This window comes from Pongo pygmaeus, chromosome 4 (assembly GCF_028885625.2).
Source record: "Pongo pygmaeus isolate AG05252 chromosome 4, NHGRI_mPonPyg2-v2.0_pri, whole genome shotgun sequence".
Classification (NCBI taxonomy): Eukaryota; Metazoa; Chordata; class Mammalia; order Primates; family Hominidae; genus Pongo; species Pongo pygmaeus.
In genome coordinates this window covers 184,330,778-184,344,534 of record NC_072377.2, presented here as the reverse complement: position 1 = coordinate 184,344,534, position 13,757 = coordinate 184,330,778, and the positions used below count along the sequence as shown (strand labels likewise).

Genomic DNA, 13,757 nt, shown 5'->3' with positions numbered 1-13,757 from the left:
TTCAAGCTGCTTCAAAGTGTTGTACCTGAGCAAGTTAGAAACGACACACTTGGAGACGAGTTCAGGAGTCCTTTATTAGCCGGCGACCGAGAGATGGCTGCCGCACGAAAGTACCTCAGCCTCCAAGAAGGGGCTAGATGTTCTTTTATATTTTGGTTTAGAGAGGGGAGGGGGATTCTAGCTGCAGCCATCTTACGGAAGAAAAACAGACAAAAAAGTTAAAGACAAATGGTTACAGGAAAACAGTTCCAGGTGCAGGAGCTTTAAATTCATCACAAAGTGACAGGTGAGGGGGCTCTGGGCGTTATCTACCGGATAAACGGACAAACGTGGGGCTTTATGGTACCATCTCCGCTTTATGGTACCATCTCCGAGTAAATTGCTGGGAACTGTGGCCATCCACTTGCCTCAGCACCTTATCAGTTAATTGCACTCTTTGATATGTTGAGAGTCAGCTTGCACAAGTTAAAGTCCTTGAGGAAAGGGGGGTGGGTAAGGAGCCCTTGATGTCTTGTAAATGAAGGAGCCAAATGGAGTTGGTTTGGTTTTCTCAGCTAAGGGAGAGTATTCATATTAAAAACAAGGTTAGGCATCTAAGGGAGAGTCTATTCATGTTAATACAAGGTTGGGTATTACAAAAGCAGTCCTGAAAAGCATGCTTCCCTGGGTTCCTGCAGTAGATGCTCAGGGACACTGCAGTGTGGGACCTGCCGCTACTCTTTCATCCCATTAGATTCAAGTCCCTGATAATGAAATTAGAATGTAGTGTCTGAGCTAGGCTGTGTCACATGGGCTTGTGCCCTTTAAAGCACGGTGTGGATACGCTTTCTGTTTTCTGTGATTACACAAGCTTTTCTTGAGTTTGTTGTTGGGGTAGGGCTAGGTAGGGTGGACAGAGTGGCTTAGTATCCGTCATTTCTAACCATCTGTCCACAGGAGCAGTGCATGCAGGAGACATGGAGGGGAGGGCTTTGCAGATCCTACCTTGCTTGCCCTACCAGGACTGGTCACTAGCAGAGGGAAGGGTCTGGAATGTGTATTGTTGGTTTTGTCTTCGGCAGGTCTAGAGAACAGCAGTTGTCGGGGGAGGCAGTGTTGAGAGTTGTTGAGCTGTGTTCTAAGCCTGGTTACTGCCCTTGAGATCTTGCGTTAATAGTTTGGTACTGAGGCCCAGTATTGAGAAGGATTGAGGGTCCCTTCTCTGGGTCCTTTAGTTAACTGTGGTACATTTAGGGATAAAGCTTGCCCTGTTAGAGAAGGGACTAGAACTGGAAACTTGGAGTAAGGTTAAACTAAATCCGGAGCCATATGGCTAGTCTAGGGCAGGGGCAGTGGCTAACACCTGTGATTTCAACACTTTGGGAGGCTGAGGCGGGTGGATCACCTGAGGTCAGGAGTTTGAGACCAACCTGGCCAACATGGTGAAACCGTCTCTACTAAAAAATACAAAAATTAGCTGGGCGTAGGTGCACACCTATAATACCAGCTACTGAGGCAGGGGAGAATTGCTTGAACCCGGGAGGCAGAGGTTGCAGTGAGCCAAGATCGCGCCATTGGACTCTAGTCTGGGCAACAAGAGTGAAATTCCTGTCTCAAAAGAAGCCTAGAAGCGTTACGGTTCTTTGGAATCTTATGCTCCATAGCTTGTTGGCAGTGACTTAACCTCCTGACCTTGTCAGTTGGAATCTGCATTTTAAACAAAATCCTGACCACTCACTCCTACCTCAGTTGACTTGGGAAGTGCTGCCTTAAAACATCTATCCTTCATTTCTCAGGCTGGGTAAAGGTGGCATGGTACCAGACCAGGGACTGGAGATTCCAAAGTTAGGGCTTGGAATATGTTTCAATTTCCGAGTAGGGAAGTTATCTTGACCAAATATTGCCAACTTTGAAAATTTCACTTAAAAAATTTGTGTTTAAGTGAAATTTATACCCAAGTGTCAGGCAGAGGTGGGAACCTCCTGCATGTTTTTACACTGAGCTGTCAGAACAGACTTGAAGTAGGGGAGGGATGGATTATTCTGCTTGTGTGTGTGCAGATGAGAGCTAAGACTCAAGTGAACTGACTTGCCTAAGGCTGCCCAGCAAGTTAGGGGTCCAAATTGGGTGTACTGAAAAGGCACAGATGTCATATATGCCAGTTAGGGGTAGTGAGTGATAGGCAGTTTTTTTTCAAAGCTTGGCCCTGTATGAGACAGCAGCTGCTACGGTGAGGGGTGAGCGAAGGGGAGGGCTGCCAATGTGCTTGCCTAACAGGGTTGGAAACCTGCTAGGACATGGCTTTGGAGCAGGGCAGACCTTGTCTTGAAGTCTGGCCGCACAGTCCTAAGCTGTATAGGATGGAGGGGGATTCCTTGAGTCTTGCCCAAGCTCCCACCTTTTCCATCTTTAGAGTGGTTTGAGGGGAGGGAGCGGCAGAGGAGGAATCTCAGTTGAGGGTGCCATGCAAGCATCTACCAGGACTGATCAGGTTGTAGGGGAGCCTGCTTCGTAGGAAGAGCCCAAAGGAGGAGTGGGATCCTGAGGCCTGGATTTGGTGAGGGTAGGGAGCCTGTGGGAAGGGAGGGTAGGGTCGTGGACGTATATGTATAGAAGGTGGAGAAGGATGAGGCCTGGAAGACTTGACTGTTGGCTGTCTGGACTTCACAATGCTGTTGTCTCTACCGGAAGAGAGCCCCAGGCCATTGGATCTTTGGGGGTGGGGGCCTCCGAGGGAGGGACTGGAAGCCAGTCGTAGCACTGCATTTGAAATGTGAAAAATGGCTGCCTGGCAAGTGCCTTTCCACAGGTGTCTCCATCTGTAATCTATCAAACTCCCCAACTATGTACGTGAACTACTCTTGTACTTTGGTGACAGGCTTGGGGGTCACCTCCTCTGCCTGTTGACAGCAGGCTGACCCCGCAAACTGCCCTTGGCTCACCAGGCACAGCCCTGCAGGCTCTGGGGCAGCACCAACAGCCTCTCACTCACACTGGGCTCGGGCACGAGGGGCGCTCTGAGGCCTCCTCTGGTGCGGTGGGCTCTTTGGAAGTTGACACAAGCTTCTGCATGCGCCAGAGTGAAAAATAAATGATTTTATTGCAGGACCAATGATAGGTAGTCACAAGGGCATGAAATGGCAGATCTCTTGACTGAAGCAGAGAAGGCACACTGACAGACTCCATGTGTGTCAAACGCTATGCATGAACCAGGTTTTTAGAAGGGAGGTAGGAGAGGAAAACTACTCACTAGCAGAACTGAACTGCTGTAAAATAGGTTAAATTCTTTGAAAAGTGAAAAATGATAGTAGCAAAATCATGAAGTTGTATCTGAACCAGAGCCGTGATGTAACCAAGTAAGATGGAAGTTTCCATCCAGAGGAGTTAATTCCGAACGATGAGAGCTGCCAGTTCCGGCACGCTGTCTTCTGGAGTGCCAGTGGCCGGGCAAGAAATTTGATTCTTTCCTTTGATTCTCTTGGGAAAGAACACATTTCCGAAGCCTCTGGTTGGCCCCTGGAGACCCACAGGGTTTGGCACTGTTCGTGAGGCTGTGCTCCTGAGGATGGAGGTTCAGGAGGCTGTGGAGGAGCAGCGCTGCAGGAGCAGGGTGTGGCAGCTGTCACACACTCGCACTGGCTTGGGATAGGAGGGCAGGGCCAGCTCGTTGCTGGAGCAGGTGTTGCAGAAGATGTGGCCACAGTTCCGGCAGTGGTGCTACAGGACAGGAAGAAGGCAGTCACAGGGCACCCAGGGAAAAGCCATCCGCACACCCTCCCTGCTTCCTAACCCAGAAGCACATAGTTTGGAATGGGTTCTTATGTTTCTGTGGAGTGGTGAGGGGCTGTGTGCAAACAAGGGTCTTTTTTTTTTTTTTTTTTTTTTGAGACAGAGTCTTGCTCTGTCGCCCAGGCTGGAGTGCAGTGGCGTGATCTCAGCTTACTGCAAGCTCCGCCTCCCAGGTTCACACCATTCTCTGGCAGTAGCTGGGTCTACAGGCGCCTGCCACTATGCCTGGCTAAGTTTTTGTATTTTTAGTAGAGACGGGGTTTCACCGTGTTAGCCAGGATGGTCTCGATCTCCTGACCTTGTGATCTGCCCGCCTCGGCCTCCCAAAGTGCTGGGATTACAGGCGTGAGCCACCGTGCCCGGCTTTTTTGAGTCTCTGTCGCCCAGGCTGGGGAGCAGTGGCGCAGTCTCGGCTCACTGCAACCTCTGCCGCCTGGGTTCAAGCGATTCTCCTGCCTCAGCCTCCCAAGTAGCTGGGATTACAGGTGCCTGCCACCGTGCCCGGTTAGTTTTTGTATTTTTTTAGCAGAGATGGGGTTTCACCATCTTGGCCAGACTAGTCTTGAACTCCTGACCTCGTGATCCACCCGCCTCAGCCTCCCAAAGTGCTAGGATTACAGCCATGAGCCACCGCGCACGGCCTAAGGGTCTTTTTAAGACAAAAAGTTTACTTTTGCTGGACTTCATCACTAAGCCAGTGAGCTGCTAGTCCATGTTACAGGAAGAGTCTGGTTCGTTCTCTTTGCTGCATTCCAAGGGGGTGGGAGTGGATCCTTCCCTTTCTAAACAGGTTCCCTGGGTGCCTGATGAGACATCAAGATGAGCACCTGTGCAGCCTCTGCTTCTGTGACTCCACAGATGGGGACAGCCAGGCCTTGTAGACACATGTGATCGCAAAGGCAGCCTCAGGACGTGGTTTCTAGCTCTGAGCTTACTGCGAGGCACTGCTTGAAACTCGGGGTGGGGAGGGGGGTGGGGTAGCTGTGGCTTCCTCTTTTCCACAGAGCTAGGCTGTTATGGGAACAGACAGAATATGCCGTGGCAGAAAGGGGGGTGGCGCTGGCAGTGTTTCTTTTAGCTCCCAGTTTTGCTTATACCCAGCTCTTCCCCTACCCAGCTGGTCTTGGTGAGACTGTTAAGGCCCAGTCAACCCTAGACCCAAGGGTGAGCCTAGGACCTTGTTTCCAGAACCTAAAGGGCAGGGGGGGCAAGCACCCTGCCTAGATCACTAGTGATCTTTGGTGACCTGCTGCCCTATAGGTTCCCCATAGATTGTTTTTGCCTAAGTTGAGCCAGATTTTGTTCCTGCCGCATACAGAGAATTTTCAATGACACTCCCCTAGAGCAGCTCTGCACACAACGAGCCCCATCTCCCCAAAAATCATTGTCAATCACTGAAAGGATGTGCTGGAGACCAGGGGCCTATGACTGGTCAAGGCCTCTCAGAAAGAGGGTGCCAGGATGGAAAGCCATCTGCACAGGCAAACAGGAGAGGCGGGGCTGCCCATCTGCCAACCAGTGAGCACAGTCACAGGCAGTGAGCCTGGTCTGATGTGGGCTTCTGGAACCAGAGAAAGGGGGAATCTCAGCGGGCAATGACTCAGGGCGCTGGGAGGGTGGGTGGAGCTTCCACGTACCTTTCTCCGGGAAATGGAGAACTCCTTCTCACACTGCCTACAGTGTGTCGCTTCGTCATCTTTCAGCCAGGTGTGGCCCTGAAGAGGAAAGGACATTCTAGAATCCACTTTCTGTCTAAGCCCCTGATGAGTGGGTAGCTGTGTTCTGGCTGCATCCATTGTCCCTCATAGCACCTGTTTCTTAGTGAGGCACTGTTTCTCCATCAGATGTGGCCTCACAGGACTGTCATCAAGGGGCCCTTTCCCGGTCAGGCTGCAGCTGGGATTTCTGCATCCTAGCTCCGTGCTCCACCTCTTGGCCTCTGCAGCTGCTGCCCTGGGGCCTCAAGGCGGTCTCCAGCATCCACTCACTCAGGCACACTCCCACTTTCAATCAGTTCCCTTTGGCTGAAGTAAGCAGAGTGAGCTTCTGGTGCCTGCAACCCTAGACCCTGCCTGAGACACCGGCCAAAGTGACTAGCTGAACTGGCAGGCGCGGGAGAAGGGCCAAATCTGAGTGAGACTAAGACACTTGCTGATGCTGATCCTTGTGGAGAGACAGAAGGTGATGGACAGCGGGCACTGCGCCCCACAGGCCTGAGGAAGCCCTTCTCCATGCGGGCCAAAGCCCTGATTCTTGAACAGCCCTGGGGAGCAGATGGGCTCCATTCCACGGGGAGGCGGCTGAGGCTTTGAAAGGTGGCCCCCGAAAGGGCTTTCTCGGGGCGAAGCAGCACCTGTGATTTATTCAGGCTTAGGGACTGGGGTGTTCCAGAGAAGTCAAAGGCATTGAGGTACTTTTCTGGCCTGTTAGCATCTTCTGGACATGATTTTCTTGCTGACAAATAGATCCTCACAGACTGAGCTAGAGTCACATACCCTTGGGGCTGCCAGTGTGTGCCCAGGACGTTCATCCTGACATCAAAGAGCTCTGGCGGCTCTAGAGTCCTGTTTTATGATTTCTATCCTCCCTCTGATGCTGTGAAACTGATATTACCTAGAAGTCCAGGCTGCTGTTAGTTGCTGCCCCTGACCTGGCACTTGGAAGTTAGATGCCCAGAGACATCAGGGTCCCTGCTCTGCACCACGTGGAACAGTGTGCAAAGGGACTGCTTTTGCATTGCTGCCACGGCACAGCTGACGCCGAAGCGGGGTGTTCCTGCAGGGAAGGCCGTCTTGAAGGCCAGGCTGCCGTGCCCCCGAATGTCTGCCTCCTCTCCCACGCTCTCTGCCCTGCAGCTCAGCCTGGCACCCACACCGGGCCACCTGCAAACTCCTGCTCTTCAGTGGAATGTGTCATTCTGCCCTCCCCACAAGGGTGCGGAAACCTGGCCCAACTCAGGGCTTGGCTTGAGTGGTCCCTAGCAATGGCACAAGGCACTGCAGTGGGGCTGGCTGGCCTCTGGCACCTCACTTCAACAGAAGGGCCTGTTTTTCACTTTTTAAAGATATCCGCAGGTCTCTCCTCTCTGCCACCTGCTTCCCCCTTTAGGAATGCCCATCAGGCCTATTTTGAAAGCACAGCTGATGGCGGAGGAACTGGAGTCAGAAGACCTAGGTTCAGCTTTGGCCCTGCCACCTGTCAGCATCGCCCTCAGCCGAGGGACGCGTTTCTGAGCAGCGTTTGGCTTCTCTGTAAATATGTCATCACCACCACTGCCTCAACCACACACTCTCACCTGACTGTTGGGATACTTAAACGTATGAGCACACGGGCAGTCAGCGCAAGCTGACAGTGAAGAAGTGGTTCTTAGCAAGCCAGTACCTTCAGTGCCTGGTTCACTTCTTTTATATCTTCCATCTTCAGCTTGGACCTAAGGGGAAAAAAAGGCCATTTCACAGCAGTGAGAGAGAGTGAGGCTCTGAATCCCTAACACAGCTGGCTCTCATGACTAGCTTTGTGAGGATACCGGACTTGGAGGAGACCCAGAACATGAGTTGTTAAAATGCCTTCCGCCTCTGTACAATCCCAGAGTCGCCTCATCACACTGGCTCCCGTCTGCTGAGGGCTGAGGCTGAGCCTGGGAGTGCATCTGGCACAAGAACACACTGCTTAGCCTGCAGGGGCTCAAAAAGACTTTGAGGGAGGCTGAGGTGAGAGGATGGCCTGAGGCCAGAAGGCCAAGACCTGGCCCTGTTCTGCGCTAGTTTCTACCGCTGTCCCCAGCAGGAACCTGAGTCTGCAGGCTTCTCCCTGGCCTCCATTCATTCTGTTGCCTGCTGTCTGGAAGGGGCAGGCTCAGAGGGCACAGCCATTTGTTCTTGCTCCATTCTTGTGAAGTGTCAGAACAATTCCTTTGTTTACGTAAGAGACAGGACTGAACATGGTCTAAATTGGCAGAACTAAACCAAATAAAATGAAGCAGTTTGTGCAATTGAGGGAAACAGTCTGATCCTTTTTTGAGACAGGATCTTGCTCTATCGCCCAGGCTGGAGTGCAGTGGTGCAATCACGGCTCACTGCAGCCTTGACCTCCTGGGCCCAAGTGATCCTCCCCCTTGAGCCTCCCAAGTAGCTGGGACTACAGGTGCGTGCCATCATGCCTGGCTAATTCTGTATTTTTTCTAGAGGTGGGGTTTTGCCATGTTGCCCAGGCTGGTCTTGAACTCCTGACCTCAATTGATCCACCTGCCTCAGCCTCCCAAAGTGCTGGGATTATAGGCCTGAGACTTTTTTTTTTTTTTTGAGATGGAGTCTCGCTGCCTCAGCCAGGCTGGAGTGCAGTGGTGTGATCTCGGCTCCTTGCAACCTCTGCTTCCTGGGCTCAAGCAATTCTCCTGCCTCAGCTTCCCAAGTAGCTGGGATGACAGGCGCCCGACACCATGCCCAGCTTATTTTTTTGTACTTTTACTAGAGATAGGGTTTCACCATATTGGCCTGGCTGGTCTTGAACTCCTGACCTCAAGTGATCCACCTGCCTTGGCCTCCCAAAGTGCTGGGATTACAGGCATGAGCCCCCATGCCCAGCCTGGCCTGAGCGTTTCTTAAAAACTGAGATCAGTCTGAACTATCATCAGATTAGACTAAGTGATAAAATGGCAGGTCTCTGGGAAACACAGGGTAGACTTCTAAGGGAGGGATTAGAAAACAGCATCAGGGCATTTAGAAAAATCCCTGTGACTTTTACTAAAGATTGGGAGGCAGCTCCTTCCCTTCCTGGTCCGGCTGCAGAAACAGGAAATAGGCCAGCAGACTGACAGGATGAGAAGAGGCTGCGCAGATGGACAGACCTTGGGAAGCCAGGTCAAGATGGCAAACTGAACATACAAGAACTCTAGGAAACACAATTTAGGAAGAATCCAGATGTTCCCAAGATGATGAAACTGGAAACTTCCTGCAGCTAACGCAGGGTCTGCAAAGAGGCTTTGCCATCTCTGTCATCCGGTATAGGCTTACAAGAGGAAGAAGGGAAGAGGGGAGAGAGCACAAAAGCAACTCCTCAGGAAGTCCTGTCTGCGTTTGTATACACCTGATGCTGTGACACCCACAGCACTCGCTGGGAGGGAATGGTGGCCAGGCAGCTCACACTGGGATTCGGAAGCTAGGTTAGCCGGTAGTGGCAGGCGGCCACAAAGTGCAACAATACATTTTTTTGTTTGTTTTTGAGATGGAGTTTCACTCTTGTCGCCCAGGCTGGAGTGCAATGGCGCGATCTCGGCTCACTGCAACCTCTGCCTCCCAGGTTCAAGCGATTCTCCTGCCTCAGCCTCCTGAATAGCTGGGATTACAGGTGCGCTCCACCATGCCCGGCTAATTTTATATTTTTAGTAGAGATGGGGTTTCTCCACGTTGGTCAGGCTGGTCTCGAACTCCTGACCTCAGGTGATCCACCCACCTCGGCCTACCAAAGCACTGGGATTACAGGCGTGAGCCACCACACCCGGCCACAATGATACATTTTAAAGATCAGAGACCATCCACATCCACAGTTTCGAGGTCTATGGTCCACTAGGACGGAACCTGTGACACTGCCTTGCTGTCCATCCAATGTAAAGAGGAAAACACTGGCTGCAAACCCCAGAAGCCAGCTCCACGCCAGCTGTGTTCCATGTCTGCTTCTGGTGAGTGCTCTCGGGATGCCCTATGCTCTGAGCATGGGGACAGACACTGGGCTTTGCGTCCCTCAAGGAGCTCCCTGGGGGCTGGGGAGGAACAGGGGCCAGAGCATGGCAAGTTGACAGGCCAGACGAGAGCAGCACAGGGCACTCAGCTGAGTGGGTGGCAGGCAGGGCGGAGGGTGGGAGGGGAGGGAGCAGCAGCCATGAGCTAGTCTAGAAAGGTAACGGGCACAGGAGAGATGGCGAGTGGCCAGCACCTGCATCTGGGAGCGGGCAGACCGCATTCCCACCAGAGACATCAGATTCCTTGACCAGCTATTGTTTTTTGTTTTTTTTTTGAGATGGATCCTCTGCCTCCCGGGTTCAAGCGATGCTGCTGTCTCAGCCTCCCGAGTAGCTGGGATTACAGGTGCCCACCACCCATGCCTGGCTGATTTTTGTATTTTTAGTAGAGACGGGGCTTCACTATGTTGGCCAGGCTGGTCTGGAACTCCTGACCTCAGGTGATCTGCCACCTCAGTCTCCCAAAGTGCTGGGATTACAGGCGTGAGCCACCGCACCCGGCCTATTTTCTTAATAGTACTAGACTCTACAAATTTCTGGTGCGGACCAGGCTGTGCTGAGGTCGTGAGCCCCATCTCCTTGGTCATGGTGCTTATGTCAGGCATGGGTACTGGGGAGCAGAGTCAATCTCGGGTGATCCTGGCAGCTATGCAGAAAGAAGAGAGACTTTGTTCCTCTGATAGATGGCCTTGCTGAGTGCTGTTCTGCCCCTGCAGGGTCCAGACCCACCTGTGAGGCAGATAGGATAGCAGAGGTAGGAGACAGAGACCGATTCCTGATGGCTTCTTTTGCTTAAGCCACTTTGAGTTGGATTTTTGTTACTTGCAACCATGAGCCCTGACTTGAGGAGAAAAGCTACCCACTATGTTGAAAATGCAGAATCATCACACAAATGGACAAGTTCCACAATCTGCAGCGTGATCCACCCCAAGGCCCAGGTGTCCACAGCAACGTGTCTAGACTGGGACACCAAGGAGGAGAGCTGTCAAGTCAGAGGGGAGCAGAACTACCAGGGTCTGCACCCCATCAGCACCTGCAGCAGAGACAGACAGACTCTGGCGGATGCGGTGGCCAGTTCCCCGAAAGGAAGGGGGCTGCGCTGCACAAGGCGGCTGAGTGCACCTCTACCGTGCCAGGCTTCCGTTCCCAAACCAGCCCCGCTCCCTCTGGCCTGACTGTAGGCTGACCAAGTGATCCTCTCATTGCCCATCTGTTCCCTCAGGCCCTGGATATGAAGCTAAGGAATAGGAGTGTCCTGGTCACTAGGAATGAACGTGCTTCATGAATTAACTAAGAGCTGACTGACATCCCATGTGGTTAGCAGAGATCAGTGCTGGGCCCCTCTGAGGCCAGGCTTCCTGAGAGCTCATCCGTGAACAGCAGACTGAGCTCCTAAATGGCCCACCCTCCGTTCACCAAAAGGAGGTAGGTTTGGGGCCCGAGGGATGTGGTGGGTAGCCTGGTGTGCCTGCAGTGGCAGACGAGGGGAGTGGGGTTCTTACTGGCTGAGGTGCAGGCCCATTTCCTGAAGGGCTTGTTCCTGCTCCTCACAGATCTTCTGTAGCTCTGCCTTCTCGTCCTGAAGCTCCCGCAACTCCTAAAATGAACAAACCAACCAGATGCTGGACAGAGGATTACACGGTCCTTTTTTTTTTTTGAGACAGAGTCTTGCTCTGTCGCCAGGCTGGAGTGCAGTGGCACGATCTTGGCTCACTGCAACCTCCGCCTCCTGGGTTCAAGCGATTCTCCTGCCTCAGCCTCCCAAGTAGCTGGGACTACAGGTGCCCGCCACCATGCCCTGCTAATTTTTGTATTTTCAGTAGAGACGGGGTTTCACCATGTTGGCCAAGATGGTCTCGATCTCCTGACCTCGTGATCTGCCTGCCTCAGCCTCCCAAAGTGCTGGGATTACAGGCGTGAGCCACTGCGCCGGCCTTTTTAAAAAAAAAAAAAAAAAAAAAGATTTAGCAACCAGAGCAACAAGCAGATCAGAATGTTTTTCAAGAGCAAAAGGTGGCCAGGCACAGTGGCTTATGGCTGTATTTCCAGCACTTTGGGAGGCCAAGGCAGGTGGATCACCTGAGGTCAGGAGTTTGAGGCCAACCCGGCTGACATGGTGCAACCTTGCCTCCACTAAAAATACAGAAATTAGCTGGGCGTGGTGGCGGGCACCTGTAATCCCAGCTACTTAGGAGGCTAAGGCAGGAGAATTGCTTGAACCCGGGAGGCGGAGGCGGAGGCTGTGGTGAGCTGAGATCGTGCTACTGCACTCCAGCCTGGGCGACAGAGCGAAACTCCATCTCAAACAAAACAAAACCAAAAAAAAGAGCAAAATGCAGTCCTGTATTCATGTCATTCAAGATTATTTCTTGCTAGCTTACTCTTGTCACTGGGCAGCTCGAAGGCAAGCACTCTACAGGGGCTCTGCAGCTGGGGACAGAGACATGGGACAGGATAGTTACATTCATCAGCCACATTAAAAATAGCTTCCCTCGGCTGGGTGCAGTGGCTCACACCTGTAACCCTAACACTGGGAGGCTGAGGTGGGCGGATCACCTGAGGTCAGGCATTCAAGACCAGCCTGGCCAACATGGCAAAACCCCTCCTTTAGTAAAAATACAAAAATTAGCAGGGCATGGTGGCACATGCCTGTAATCCCAACTACTCGGGAGGCTGAGGCAGGAGAGTCGCTTGAACTGGGGAGGCGGAGGATGCAGTGAGCCGAGATCACACCACTGCACTACAGCCTGGGCGACAGAGCAAGACTCCGTCTCAAAAAAAAAAAAAAAAAAAAGTTACCATCACAGGACAAATGAGGCTTTGCCTATTTGAGCTTCTTTTTAAAAGATAAACATTTTACAAAACAGATTGCTATCTCAAAAAATCCATAGAAGAACTGTACACAAAATCACAAGAAGCTTGCATCAGCAAAGACTAGTTTGAAAGGTGGTTTCCTGTTCAACTCTGAAAAAGCTGCTTTTTTGGAAAGCACTGGTCAAGGATGATGAAGGCAGTGACCTGGGACCTCATTTCATGGCTAGAGCACTTGGGGGCTGGCTGGACCATGTGGAGCCCTGCACGGAGGGAGCTCCCCCGGGGGCAACGGCACTGACACCTGGGGCCAGTGCACCTTGAACCAGTCTGGTAAGGCCAGGATGGAGACCCAGAAAGTAACTGGGGTTTCTGGGACCACGGGGAGCAGAGGTGGAGCTTGGGCCCGAGTGGCGGGGCGGCTCCCTGCACAACCTGTGCTGTAGCTTCTGCTTCTGTGCACAGGCTCTCAAAGCACAAAGCTGTGGCTTAACTGGGGATATTAGACATTGTTTTGTTCCTATTGTTGGGGCGGGCTGTAATTGTGTAATTCGAATCTTTTGACGGAAGCATTCTGAAGCAGAATAAAGGACGTATGCCCCATGATGAGGCGGGACTTTCTAAAAGTCCTCTTCTGCCCCTCCACTTCCTCCCTTCCACTTTCCAAGCCTGACCTGGCTCTTGAGGAAGCTCTCCCTTCCCCAACAACTCCAGGCACTTTCCAATGCAAATCAAAAGGGCCTTTCCTGACTCACTGGAATCGTGCAGTGTGTCCATTACCATGTTCAACGCAACAAAATCCAGGTCCAGAAGCCACCCTGGCCCTGAAGGCCCCTCCTGGGAAGGTGCTGAGGGGAAGCCCGCTTTGGGCTCAGTTTCGCGGCAGCGCTCGGCAGCGCAGGGGCCTGAGGGCACGCCATCCCCACATGGGAGGAGCCCCCCACAGCGCCCCAGGCTGCGGTCAGCTCCGTCCAGGATCGCAGAGCCTCCTCCCCTCTGGGAAAACAGCTGATGATTTTACATTAGGGCAAATGTTCCACACGGCCTCGGAGTTTCCTGGGAGGTCCAGTTCCACAGCCAGACAGTGAAGGCCTGCTGGACCCCACTTCTCTCGCCCTCTGAAGCCCACAGCATCCAGGCCATGCCTCCAAGTGAGAGGGTCCTCCACAGAACTGAGGTGATGTGGGGGAAGTGGAGGGCTGGGGTCAGTCTGCTTCCCAGGGATGACCCGACCCTGGGCACAGTGGCTGAAGTGAGGCTGGCATGTGGTAGGAGATGTTTACTGGTTCCTCCCAGCTTCCTCTCCTGCGAGCCTATCACCCACTCTCCACACAGGAGCCAATGACCATCCGCCAACGAAACGGATCCTGTCCCTCCACCAGCTTCCCACTGTGCTAAAATAAAACCCACGTTCCTTCCCCTGGCTCCCAGGGCCCATGAA

General features: G+C 52.7%; 1 protein-coding gene across 2 annotated transcripts in view; it reads right to left on the bottom strand.

Moving 5' to 3' along the window:
• Positions 1-3,060: 3,060 nt before the first annotated feature.
• The window catches only part of RUFY1 (RUN and FYVE domain containing 1), a 63,477-nt gene continuing 52,780 nt past the window's right edge, over positions 3,061-13,757 (bottom strand). For both annotated transcript variants that reach the window (XM_054487086.2, XM_054487089.2), the window contains exons 15-18: positions 11,008-11,102; positions 7,150-7,198; positions 5,406-5,483; positions 3,061-3,696 (exon numbers count right to left, since the gene is read on the bottom strand). In XM_054487086.2, the coding sequence (XP_054343061.1) occupies positions 3,553-3,696; positions 5,406-5,483; positions 7,150-7,198; positions 11,008-11,102 (366 nt within the window). In that variant the 3' untranslated portion in view covers positions 3,061-3,552. The remainder of the gene's footprint in view (positions 3,697-5,405; positions 5,484-7,149; positions 7,199-11,007; positions 11,103-13,757) is intronic.